The sequence below is a fragment of the Gobius niger genome (genome assembly GCF_951799975.1).
Source record: "Gobius niger genome assembly, chromosome: 21".
NCBI lineage: Eukaryota > Metazoa > Chordata > Actinopteri > Gobiiformes > Gobiidae > Gobius > Gobius niger.
Genome location: NC_136872.1, coordinates 15,296,308 through 15,310,121, shown reverse-complemented (window position 1 = coordinate 15,310,121; position 13,814 = coordinate 15,296,308). Strand labels below are relative to the sequence as shown.

The 13,814-nt window shown below is 42.5% G+C and overlaps 1 protein-coding gene and 1 long non-coding RNA gene across 8 annotated transcripts in view; both read right to left on the bottom strand.

The window, feature by feature from the left end:
• LOC306980883 overlaps positions 1-13,814 on the bottom strand; it is a 469,430-nt gene that overhangs the window by 22,602 nt on the left and 433,014 nt on the right. The window lies entirely within an intron of this gene.
• The window catches only part of LOC306980861 (nuclear factor 1 B-type-like), a 74,780-nt gene that overhangs the window by 16,326 nt on the left and 44,640 nt on the right, over positions 1-13,814 (bottom strand). For 4 of the 7 annotated variants that reach the window (XM_079580388.1, XM_079580390.1, XM_079580386.1 and 1 more), the window contains 4 exons: positions 10,917-10,985; positions 7,487-7,607; positions 6,391-6,512; positions 343-474 (listed from right to left, as the gene is read on the bottom strand). In XM_079580388.1, the coding sequence (XP_079436514.1) occupies positions 343-474; positions 6,391-6,512; positions 7,487-7,607; positions 10,917-10,985 (444 nt within the window). The remainder of the gene's footprint in view (positions 1-342; positions 475-6,390; positions 6,513-7,486; positions 7,608-10,916; positions 10,986-13,814) is intronic. The other 3 variants (XM_079580389.1, XM_079580391.1, XM_079580387.1) reach the window with 1 other exon arrangement.

Sequence of the window (13,814 nt, the reverse complement as noted above, 5' to 3'; positions counted from 1 at the left end):
ATGTAAAACAACCTACTTAAGATGACTACCTAGTGAAAACTTCAGATACATGGGATGAACCAGAACCCAAACTGGAACCAAGGGCTATACTGGGACCAAACCATGACACAATGCACTGCGGGACAAGGAGGAGCGATAGAACCAGGCAGCGTTAAGTAAAGACCTCACTATCGATCGGTGCGGCTAAATGGAGTATTGAGATGGATTTCCTCAAGTGCTTAGCTCAGGAGAAGTGGGTCCGTGGCTCTAAGTGGGCGGATGGAGATTGCGTGTGCTGCGTGCGCGCCTTTGTGGTGGCCGTGTGTGTGTGTGCGTGAGTGTGTCTACGGCCGGGATACTCACCACTGTGTCCTACACCTGTTAGTCCGGGGTGATGGCTCTGAGGGAAAGTGCTGAGTCGTGGCGAAGTGTCCTGCGGAGAGGTGGGGCTGAACAGCTTCTCCGGCTTCTTCATGGTGGGGGAGGACATGTCTGCTGGGGAGGAACACAGCGCAAGGTCAGGGAGGGGACGGCGGGGTGCGCAGGCAGACAAGTGCAAGCACAAACTACATCTTTGCTGCGTGGAAAGTCGTCTGGCATTGTACGTCTGAATTACGTTGTGATCTTACATTTTCAAAAGAGTTCTTTATGTAGGGTTGATAAGTCAATCTGGAAAAAATACCAGGCTGACTTTTAGCTCAACCTTTACGCATCACACTTTGGGGGCCCGGAGCTCTTGTAAAATCAAACTATATTGCAATACTGTATTACAGGAATATAGGAGGAAACACTTTGTTTGATCAAATATAACCCAGGCTTGCTTTTGTTTATTATTCGGTTTAGCTTAGCTTAGTGTAAAACCATCCATGAACATAAACTGCTAGGAATGGACAGTTCGTTGCCATAGTACTGTATATAAACAGCCAAAGGTGAAAGGTCACAGGTAATACCTTTTTAGTGCAAGTCTATGACAACTTTTGAATGAAAAATATAGATGTATATGATGGATGATTACATTTCAGTGTGTAAAAACTAGGGCTGGGACAAAACATCGGATCGGATTTGGATATTGCAATACTTTGTGCTGCAATACCAAGTATCGCAATACTTCAATACTTATGTTTGGGGGCATTTTTATCCTGCACTCCTTTGTTTTCCAGTAACAGCTCATTTTATGTTAATGCACTTTTCTATCTTAAAGGGACTATATGGAGTTTCAAAATGTTAAAATTAAGGATTTTCATCCCCCTACATGTTCCAGCCATGTCCTAATGTGTATGAGCCCAGACCTGTTCACCACAACTGCCTCTAAAATCCTGCACTTTCACTCTAAAAGGTGTTAATTCTGGTCCGAAGTGCCGTCATGCACGAGCTTAATATAAAACCTGCAGTTACGCGTAAGACCAGAGGTGGCAGTAGTGAGCGTAAAATGACCAACTTGCATCTAGTCCCTTAACACTTCAAAAACTGTCAAATGGCATTGGGTTTCTAAACTTTGGACACATGACTGTTTTCACAATACGCATCAGATCAGTCCTTGAGTATCGTAATAATATGTATCGGATCGTGACAAAAGTGGACCGTCCCAGCCCTAGTAAAAACAAATTCATTATTTTTAAAGAGTGATTCTCTGATGAACTCAACTGCAGCAGCCTCTCATACAAAACTGGAAAGTTCAAATAAATGGCAACATAATGTAAAGAGCTTAGCAGCAACACATTGGTTTAAGGTTCACACTGACTTAAACTTTTGTATACAATATCTGGAGTAGTCGGTGCCAAAAACTAATTATTGCATTAGTCCCAATTCTATCTGCCTGGGATTAGTGTTATCCAGGGACTTGTGTCTTCAGGAGGAGCTGCAAACAATGACAAATGCACTTCACAAATTACCAGACAAATGAACTGCGATGTCAAAATCAATGATGATCTGTGGAATTACCACAAATCACTGAACATCGCCAGTCAGGCGGCTACGGGAACCGCAACTTTTTCCCGCACAATAAAACCCAGTGAACTAATGCTGGCCCTCCAAATAGGATTTAGGAATCTGAAGACCCTCACGTAATCTTAAATTGAATTTTACAGTGTGGCATCTGCTCGCCGCGGCCTGACAAGCAACTGTAATTCCCCATGAATAATCCCGAAGGCTCAGCTCGAACATGAAATATGTTGACTAAATTCGACTTTATAAACTCAAAAAAAAAAAAAACTATGCCAACAAGTTGCTCATTATCGGCGCTCTACATTTTCCTGAGCTATGTTCCGCTGTCATGGCTGTGTGCTTTTCAATTTTCCCCGGTTGGACGCGGTGTCTGAAGGCGGCGTGATAACAAATAGACGTGGAATGCAATGGCCTGTGTTTCTTTCTTAGACGACATTCATCAAGTGCGTTTCTGGTCTGCCACGAATCCCTGAGGTCCAGAAAGTTCAAATTCATTCATCTTGTCTTTGTAAATAAATATGGACATCATGACGGCATTTTTAAATGATTTTTTTTAACTTTTACTCTTTATGTTTAGTATACATTTTGAGTATCTGATGTAAAACTTTTCCATTTACGCCAATTTAGTTTGGCACAAATAATTCCGCACAGAGCTAGAAACAGAATGCAGTTGAGCGTAAGGGTGTTCTTCAGTCTCGGCAGAGCCTGCTGGGTGACAAAGTTGATAAGAAGTTGAGGATTTCTCTGTTTTTAAGTTATGAGAGGATGCAGGCTTAAACTCTTCAACGTTTGCATCAGAGGGCGACATGATGCAGCTCTATTGATATTATTGTAAAATGTTTCCATGTGAATAGCAGCGTTTTCTGCCGCTAATTAAGTCCTCCAGAGACCGGACTGCCTCGGGAAATTAAACCGGACAATTAATTACAAGTATTTAAGCACTGTTCAAAAAGTCGACTTGTATTACAGTGCACACAGCGTTAAAACACACACATGGCCTTTTCTTTCTTTCTCTTTTTTTTTAGGTCAAGCAAGACATTATGACCATTGATGGATGAGGAGAACAGACGATTACATCAACATTCTGGCTTGCTGTTAGCGTTAGTATATTAGGAATTATTTTCAAGATATTTTCAGCGAAGTGGGAAACATTGCTTCATGTAACGATTAAGTTTAAACAGATAAACAGAAAAGCAGAGTGAGTCAGGGCGGGTAAGGGGATGGGCGGGACTGTTGGGTTAATACTGGTTCACACATAGTTTGTTTCCTACTAACAAAAGCCACATGATCTCACTGTTTTGCCACACCATTGCTTGTTCTGAAGTCATGTTTTAGATTAGCCGTGCACAATGCCAAAAAGCCACTGCTGCACAATTGCAATAGCCGCTTGTTTCCCCCGAGCGGCTTTTCTCTCCCTACGTCGTGAGGTTACACCGAATGACAACCATGTGCTAGAATTGACCACTTGGCACTTAACGCGGCCTCATATGGGTTCAATATCACCCCACTTTTTCATTTATTCTCCTCTGACAGAGTAATGGCCGTCTTTGGAGAGTTTTCCTGCCCACCGCGGCTCGCCCTGAGTGTCTGGGTTTATGCGGAACAATGCGCCCGGGCCGAGTGTGTGCGCTGGGACTTGGGCCGGAGTCGGAGAGCGCACGCCTGCTGTGGTCTGTGGTTATCCACCCATCCACCATCCTCCCACTGCTGCTGCCGCTGTCGAGGCTCATCTGCTGGTTCACCCCCCTTCAGTCATGGGGCTTATTACCGTCAAATTAAAAGCATATATATCGAAGGGAATCTGCTGTTGAAAAGGTGGTATTTCCAGTGGTTTATGGTTTATGACTGAGCCGCGCAACGTTTTATGTCGGTCCAATTTGCGGACGTGAAAATGAACACAGCCTCTCCTTGTGTGCTATTTGAAATTTCGCTTGTGGCTGAAACTTTAATATTCAATTTCCCTTGAGACTTATAATAAACAACAAATCTGCAGTGTTTTCCTTCAATATACAAGCAGACCTGGATCTACCATCTCGCAATGCATTTTATACAGATCTGATCAAAACCCTGAAACTAAATCAAGATCTTGTATCTATAATCAACTGAGCAGGAATCGATGTGTCAAAAGTAAAAGTAAAAAAAATGACACTACTGTGTTTATGTAATCATGATAAAACTATGGATGGTGAGAGAGACAATTTCATCATATAGGACTACGTCAAAGAACCAAATGTTAACTTTAACCTGTTGACCCACAACTTTACTGAGCACATTTCCCCCCAGTCCGGCTTTACCCAAATTTAGAAGCTTTTTGGGCAAAAAAGTCAAAATGTGACAAAAAAGAGCAACAAAACAAAACAAAAAAGAGCAAAAAAATAATGCAATTATCTTGGCCAAAATAATTAACGATATTATCACGATATTTGCCTATGGTTTTAAAAAAAATAACTGAAACTGCAGAAACGATGGGGATTGGGCAATGATTAAATATTCCTCTTCATTGTCTGCTGTAAATGTCACATTGAGTGAGACATAAAGTATTTAAAGGCACACTGTGTAACATTTTGGACTATACTGTTGTCATCAATACAAAAACATGCTGATAATGAGCAGCTCGAAATAGAAAATGCTCTTTCTGCAGTGGGTAATCAAAGAATGGATTTGGATGAGGAGCTAACCTACTGAAATCTGAAATACTTCTGACTTTAGTCACATCTTCATGGAGACGTACACACTCCCGGTTAAGTTACCGGCATTGTTTGTCTGATGGATTTAGCCATCGATTATTTGACGCATTTTTTAGCGCGGTTAACGATATTATTGTTTATCCCCATTCCTAGTTAAGAGAACAAAAGGGGTTCAAAAATGTTAATCTATTCAGTTTTATCCCTGTAATTGAAATTTAGTTTGAAAGTTTAACATTGTGACAACACTACTGATATAATCAATCGTATCTCTGTCCATTTCTCTGCTCTGTTTAATTTGTATCCGGCATAAATACTCCAAATGACCCCATGCAGTGATGTGTGCCGCACTCTGGACACCTCTGGCCAATAGTGATCATCTGCGCCTGTGGATCTGAGCGACTGGCCCGGGCGCTGTAGTGTGCAGAGAAGTCAATAGAGAGCGAGAATGATCCGGAAACACGGGACACTGAGGCATTAATTAAAAAGCCGGCGACTCTGCTACTTCGCTCTGCACCAGGAGACAACATAATGAGACATGCAAGCTATTCTGACCTTGCCTTTTCCCTTGACCATTTACAGCCTATATAAGCGGGGCAGTAAGGTGAGCTTTAAGAGGTTTAATTCACATCGTAGAAGAGCTTGTAGTTTAATAACCAGGCGAAGGAGAGAAACTGTAGAAATGCAGGTGTTGGTTTATGGATAGTTTCCCGTAAAAGTGGTACATTAGGAATCAAACAATTTGTTCTTTGTCTGACCAAAACACCATCGAAGGCAAACTCCATGAACCGCACTGTGACACCGCTTCTCAACCAAACACGGCAACAGTTGATGAAAAACAACTGGAAGGATGGGATTTTTCAGAGAGTAATCCCCAGGTGCTGCAGCTAGAACACTGTGTACTTGTCATAACTCTTCAGTGAACAGTCCGGTGTCTCCTTCGCGCGCGTGTGACAGGTGTGAGAGAGAAGAGAACTCCCGATTTGCATTCAAAAAAAAAAGAAAAACTCCGGTTCAAAAGTGCTCGAACATCCGTACAAGTGGAGTGACGCCAGCGGCTATCTCTGTCATGGTATGTATTTTAACAGGGTTGAGCAGGTTCACGAGCGCGGAAACCAGATGCACTTTACATGCGGGGAGACGGGGCAGGGGCGCTTGAGCACACGCTAATCGGGCCACAATACTTCTCGATTTGAGGAATTAGCATTGTCAAATATAGAGCAGCTTGCATGATGGTTTTGACAGCTGGCAAGATAATTACGCACATGAACTGTCCAGGTGTGAATAAGAAACTTGAAGTGTATTGGGTAAACGCACATACGATTTGCATTAAATAAGGGCCAAGGCCAGGTTTGTGAATTTGAATGTTAGACTCGGAGACAAGCAGTAACAAGTATGTGCTGACTGAGCAAGTTGCATAAAGTAGTTCCTTTGCATTCATTAGTTAAAGCTGCACTGCGGAACATCACAGGTTATATCTTGCTGTGTCGTGAACAAACAAGCGAACCGAAAACGTCTGAGAAGAAGCGAGCCCACTCACAATACACGTGTGATGAAATAGTTGCTTGCTTTTTTTAGTGTATGGCTTTGCAATATCTGATCGAAATGTCTGCAATCTACCACTTATTTGATAACAACACTCAGACGGACACGCATAGCGGAAGACTCAATAAACACGTAGGCTTGCTTTGCCAAACCACAACGTTTTCAAATGCAACCGCGCAGAACGGACCTCCCCCCCGCAGATATAGCAGGAAGTCGGACATAAAAACAGCTAACTCACCTCCGTCCCGGTCGTGCCAGTTAGCCCGGCTGCTGGCAGGTGAGCTCGGAGAGGAGTAGAAGTCTGGACCGGTCGGGCTCGTGTCCATGTTCTCATCCATGTTCACCGTTTTGGGCCTTTTACTGGAAAATGAGTATCATGATTATTCTGTGACACTGAATTACACCGTGTGAGCAAGACATTTTGTTGTATCAGTGTTTTATGTTTGGTCAGTTTCACATCCTTTGACCAGGTTGGCTACAGCTTTGCATTTTTTCATGAATTGCATTTCATTATGGCTTGGAGTTGTACTTTCTCATTATTATGTAACTGATGGTGTATCTTGTACTATCTCAGTGAGGACACTCATAGACATAATGTGTTACACAGTCCCTGACCCCTAACCCTAAGCCTCTAACCCTTACCTTAATCCTAACCCTTACCCTAATCTTAACCCAATTCTAACCCTAACCCTAACCCTAACCCTAAAACCACATCTTGGCCCTCCAACAGTCCTTCAAATAAGTGAGGACCACCCAAAATGTCCTCACTTTCCAAGTGTCGTAAGTACAAGAACACATACGCACACACAAACACAATCTTGTACTTCTATCTAAGGGAGGACATGCATAGACATAATGTATTATACAGACCCTAATCCCTCACCCTAAGCCCCTAACCCTTACCTCTAATCTTAACCCAATACTAACCCTAAACCTAAAACCACACCTTGAACCTCAAACAGTCCTTCAAATAAGTGAGGACCACCCAAACTGTCCTCACTTTCCAAAAATGTCCTCACTTTAGTTAAAAACTCAAACTGGTCCTCACAATGTCGTAAGTTCAAGAACACACACACACACACCGCATTCATAAACAGAATAAGTGGCTGAGGTGCCTCTATTGCCCAATTATCTCAGTATCCACTCTATTCTAGCATTTCTATTGGACCTCTTGAAAAAAAAAAAAAAATCCACACTCCAAACAAGGTTGCCCTTGATATCACATTACCAACTTCGTCAACCAACAAGATACTGCTGTGCGAGGTTGCAGAGACTTAACCTTCCTTTATTTTCTGCTGGATTTGCTTATTTGCAGTTTTGGAAGTTGCACCGACCTGCCGGGAGGGGAGGAGAGGGAGCGATGCAGCCCCACGCTGGAGTTCAGATCGTGGTAGTAGGGCTGGCTGGGCATGTCCGCCATGGAGAAGTTTACCGCTGCTCCGTGGGTGATGGGCACTGCGGAGGACACATAAAAGACACTGCTTTAATCACCGTGAGAGACGCGAGTTACAAGTCAGCACTATAAGATTGAACAAGGAGCAATGGGATGCGCAATTAATCGTAAGGCAAAGCCTGAGCGACTGTTATTGACGCTTTGAGTTTAGAGGCTTACGGGCCCCGTGTATCGAATCAAGCGCTCCCAATTCACAGGTTAACTGCCCCGACCGCCCAACTATATCTGCTGATTAACAAGCCACTGAAGCCCGAAGAGCTATAGGGGAGCCACGGGCGACAAAACTTTTACCTGAGAGTGCATTTACTGTCTTTTATTATCTCAAGTGCACAACAAATCCAATTGTCTAAGTGAGTCGCCCCTAAAGTTCTGCGTAATCAATATTGTTAGCAGCAAAGCAAGGAAAGTCAGACAGATAAAATCCATGAATCTCCTTGAAGGCTCCTTTAGTGAGATTAAAAACAAGCGCGGGGCTGTTGTGCAGAGTTTTACCAAAGGCTAAAAAAATGCTGTGTAATGGTCCAAAACTGCTGACTTGTTTCCCCTGCTTTTCCTGAACAACTCAGGGAGAAGTGATCGCTGCGAGTGATTAGTAGATCCTGTAGTTGATCACATTACATTTGATTATACAGCTAAAACTGCGGGGCAAACAAGAGGAGTTTTAGCTTAACATTGAGACCGATTTGACGAAGAAAATGAAGTAACTTCCAATAAGAATGCTGTAAATCTGTTTTCTTATTGTACTGTAGGCAAATTACATCCACCTTCTCCACCAGTTGCCATCACACCCTGTCTTCTATTATGATTTACTGCTCAAATGAAGGTGTTATTTTCCTCATTGCGGTCCAGCTCGGGGATATTGTTTCAAGCTTAAAGGCTCCCTCTCTCCTTCTCTCTCTCTCTCTTCTCGCTGCTTGGACTTGATGAGAGCACAGAGTGTGTGGCTCTGTCTGTTGTGGTCTGAGGTTCACCACTGGCACGATCCACGAACCAAAAGCCTCCTCCGACCAGAAACCCTGGCAAACCCCAAACTCCAGGCCTTGGCAGCGCCCCCTACCCCACGACCCACCACAGCGCGCCGCGAGTGGAGGAATGCGTGCGCGCCGGCCCCTTCTCAATACAAACCATTGTTATTGTTTTCATTCATGTCTGCGAGCAGCCCCACAAATATCCTTCGCACTGCATTTTCCCTTTTGGCTAGACACCATGTTTATGATGCCACTTGGCCACTGCGCCCAGTTTGACTTGTACACACTGTGATGCAGGGAGACGACTGTCTAATGTTACGAGCTCAGGTTTTTACGACTAACAAGAGATTAGAACGAAGTGGGTTTTTTGCCACGACCACCTGAATGGATTTTAGGTTGAGAAAACTTTCATTCTGACAAGATCGTTACTTTTTATTCGTGGTTGTGGAGGTGTTGAAATTAATCTTTTTATTTGGACCGCGACTTGTTTTGAAAGGTTGAGCGAGGTCTCAAAGCTAATCAATCAGCTGAGAACCACTGCACCAGACTATTTCCATTCTGTACTTCATGACCTTAAAAGTTGCAGTGCACGGTTGTACTGCAGTAGTAACAGGTGGGTGATGTCTTATGATACACATATTGCACATATTGTGACACCGAAGTTGCGACTTGTACTGTATCACCTGTTTCTTGCCAGTGCACGTCCACTCTAAATTCTATGGCCACTGCTCAACCGTTTCCTTTGCCCCCTCAGGCCCACTCAGTGTTGACATAATACTTTTGACCACGCAGCCCAGCTCTCTGCTCTTGCATTAATGAGCGGCCTGCTCCGAATGCTGGTCAGCCTTGAACCTTGAGCGTGCCTGCCTTTGATGGACTTCAAAGACTGTCTCACCCGAGCACGGAGTCAAAGAGGGGAGATGGGGAGAGAGAGGTGGCGATGGACGCACCAGCCCGATCACATATCTGCCCAGGGAGTGACCAGACGACTGACTGACAACTCTAGAGCCTTTCGTGACCTTTTTAAAATTCCAGCCTTCCGAAAACTTCAGTCGCGTTTAGAGCCACGGGCCCCGGACACGGGAGACCCTCGCACCAGTGCCATCTGCTTAGGGGGCAGAGCTAAACACCAAACAAAAACAACACCATTTCAAAGGGTTCGAGAGGATGTCAAATGTCTTTCATAAATGCTTCAGAGATCAGACATGGGATGTGCAGGGACTTGACTAACTTTCTTGTTTTAATATGCTGATAAATGTACGCGAGTGTCGGTGGTTATGGCCCTGACTCCTCAAGCATGTGGCCCACTAATAAAAGCTAAAGAAGTGCACCAACTCCTAACACTGTCGTCAATGATGTTCGGACCCTGTATTTTATGTCGGCAAAACACCAGGCATGCCGCTCGTGTCAAAACGTAAAAGTCTCAATGTGACTCCATTACTCCATTATTTTCCACACTATAAGTCGCTCTGGAGTATAAGTCGCACCAGCCTTGGTAACTACCTGGGCACTACCGTTAACAAGCCTCTCCCGGCATCACGTTGTTCAAGCTCCCATTTGCAAACTCGTTCCTCTAGTAGTGGCCATCTAGCTTTTTGCCCGCGAATAGCTCTTTTTGTTTTCTTCATTGCGGTATAGTGTGACATACGCTTTTCGCCCAATCCACACTTTTTTCCTGCCACTTGATAACCGTTTTTTAAATCCGCAGTAGTAGGAGTAGCAGATACTGGTACACAAGCCAAACATGTGAAATTATATGTTTTGATATATAAGTCGCACCCCCGGGCAAACTATGAAAAAAAGTGCGACTTATAGTATATGGTGTTCCTATTAACCTCCGAACTGAAAAAAAAAAACATCTTGTAAAATCTCCTTGATAAATGTCGATTGTTGCTTCACATTCCACAGCTGTCTCCCTGAATGGGCCCATTGTGCATGCCAGTCTTGTATAATGCAATAATGTACAAGGCATCACAGGTAAACGGTGCCTGGGGCTGCCCTCCGAGAACAACCTTAAACGGCTTAGATTCAGCGACATGTCTAAACAGGGAGCTTCGGTTCCTGCACAGGTGAACGCTTCATGTTATTGCAAACCTCCAAACCCGCTAAACTGGATCTGCTACAGTACAACCAGACGGGGGCAAGGTTACAGTTGAGCCGAGAGCTTCTTGGAAACAGAACGTTGAAAGTAAATAGTCTCTGTCACTGTACGTACATCTGATGCTTCAGAGAGAGAGAGGGAGAGGTGAGGCGAGGACGTGACCCCGTAATATCGCAACAGACAAAGAAGGCTGAGACAATGATCAGCGCAAAAGTTAAAAAGTAGCCGCCGCCGTGACTCACTTCTGGACACCCGCACCAGCTCGGAAACACTGAAGACGCCGGATTTGATGAAGCTGTCCTCCAAGTACACTGCAGAGACACAGAGAACAGAAACGTGTTACTCAACATTGGGACGATATGTAAGGAATGTATTTGGTAATAGGAGTAAATCTGTCAAATCTACTACCTTAAGCTACTTCCTCAATATCTCACGATAACAGACATGGACATGAAGTTCCTCATTTTGATTTACCGATTTTCTCTTCAATTATATTTTTCACATTAAAACACATCAACAACTTTTGCTAATATGGATAGAATATGAAGCACGCACATTAGATAGACTTAATGAACAGGCCTCAGTTTATGCAAAATATGAATGGCGTCCACTCTAGTGCCATTAAACTACTAAAATGACAATTTTATTCTCTCAAAGTAAGAAACAGGTGAAGTTATTGCATCAAAATTGGCTGTAGACCTGGCAATTCAAAAGTCAAGAGCCGAATATCGTAAACAATTTGATTAAAACTTCTTAACCCCCACCTGAACCGAGAACATCTTCTAGTTTGGCATTACCCAAATCGAAAAGCTTCAAAATAGCGACAAAAACGAGAAGAAACCCAGGATGAAAATGCAACAGATAAGCCACAAAAAAGCCACAAAAGAGTGACAAAAATGTGCCAAAAAAGTCGATGAAAGTGCCACACAAAATTGACAAAAACGCGATAAAAAGGCAACGCAAGAGCCATAAAGAAGAGACAGAAACTTGTAATAAAAAAAAAAGCAATGAAAAAGATGTGAAAGAAGTGACACACACAGCAACAACACAAGGAAAAAGATCAGTTTTGTAGGTCTTAGTTTTCAAATTAAGCTCAAGTAAGCTCCAGTCGAGACACTTTTAGATTTGGGTAAAGCTGAACTGGAGAAAATGCACTCGGTTCAGAGGTTAAAATTCGATGTGATGCACTGTGTTGTTTCGACATGTGCATTGTTCCATATAGAAATTAAAATCGGAGGGAGAACTGAAACAAAATAGAAGTTAAAATGGAACAATGGCACAAACAATTACAGCATTAAAATAGGTGTGGTCAATCAAGGAAGTTTTTGGTTTATTTTGGGACATCTCATAACAAGCTCTCGTATATAAATCCACCGTCCGAAGAATGTATAGCGCGTCGGGGTAATCAAAAGCCGTCCGTCAGCTAAAACTCCCAGACAAGTTCCTGACACCCAAATGACTCTTGCTCTTTGATGCCATGCCAATGCCACAGAAAGCCTGCCAAGAGAGATCAGCGGCTCGATTGGCACCTACAAAAGTCAGTCTCCCGCCTCCAGTGCGCTCGCGGCCTCAGCGAAAAAGGGGAGGGGGGGGGGGACCGGTGCCTACTCTCGAGGTCTTAGTCATTGGCTCGCTGGCGTGTTTTTCTTGGCATGCGATTTTTTTGGCGTAACCTGCTCTTGAGGTAGAAAAAAAAAAGTAATCATGCCTCTCGCCAGCTATTTTCATTCCTGTATTGTGACGACACCGCGCAGGTCAGTCCGGGGGAACAACAGGGCTGTCAGGGAGGATGATGGTTCGCTGGATCCAGGCGAAATCTGAGGCAATTTATTCACTCGGAGTTTACGGTCGTGGAGTGCATTTTGAAAAGTTTGACCAGGAGAATTTTGAAACTTCATCATATAACAAAGAAAGAAAGAAAGAAAAAGTAAATTCTCTAATAAGTGTGTGTCATGTGGGTGCAATTTGTAATTTGGCTGCACGTCACCATTGCCCACACAATTTCTTTTTTAGAATATCATTTCGTATTTTCTGATTATTCTACATTTATGACAAGCCTTATACCAAGAGTAGAGTTTGTATAATCAAGTAAATTAATAAATTAACATCAAAATTCTATATCATTATTATTTTATCCAAATCAATATATGGTGAATGAAATGTTTTCAAATGATTCAATAAAAAAATGTTTTGCTTTTCTAATTATTAATGTTTATTCTTAATACATTTTAGAAGTATAATATTTTCTATTTATCTTTTGTCTTGTTGATTTTTACGGCAAAGCTAGAAATTTTGATGCATTTCTATTGTACGTTCATACAGGCAGTGTTGTAACTGAATACATGTATTTAGAATATTCATTTTGTATTCAGGTAAAGTTACTCTCTCATTTGAGGGTATTTAGAATATAGTTACTTTACTAGTATCAAAGGGATACTAGTAAATTATGCAAATTACATTCCAGCTAATGAATAATTACATAGATACAAGTATATTCATAACTCTATGTTCTTTGGGGCTGTGGGTATTTGCAAAGTGCTTTCATGCATTTTGAGTTAGTGGCAAATAAGTTTATAACAGGCGGTGTAACACGTGTAGCCACTTGTTTTTAACCATACGCCCCTTATATGCATGATCATAATGCAAAGCAACGTGAAAGTATTCTAAGTATTCAGAATACAGTACTCTGATTGGACAAAGTAACGCAATACATTACTAAATACATTTTAAGGAAAGTATTCAGTATTCTGCAACTAAACACAATTTCAAAGTATCCTCTCCAACACTGCATACAGGCAGGAAGCTGATTAATAATTGACAGTAAATAGAAATCAGTGTTATGCCACGTCTCCACATAACACATAAACTATGCCCCAGATTTCTTGACAACCAGTTTCACATGAGCCGAGTAGGGAAGTGCAGTCAAAAAACATACTCGAGCAAAAGTGAAAAATAGGAAAAAGGCACCGGGTGAAAATACAACTGGAGCACAGCGAGTATTGAGAGCTGTTTGAAAAATAATAATGATAAAGCATTGGTTTTACACTTTTTTAAAGGTAAAAGACAGAGTTACGTTTCAGTGTAAAATATAAATAATGCAAAATGATGATGTGCAGAGACAATTCTTACGAAAAGGGTAC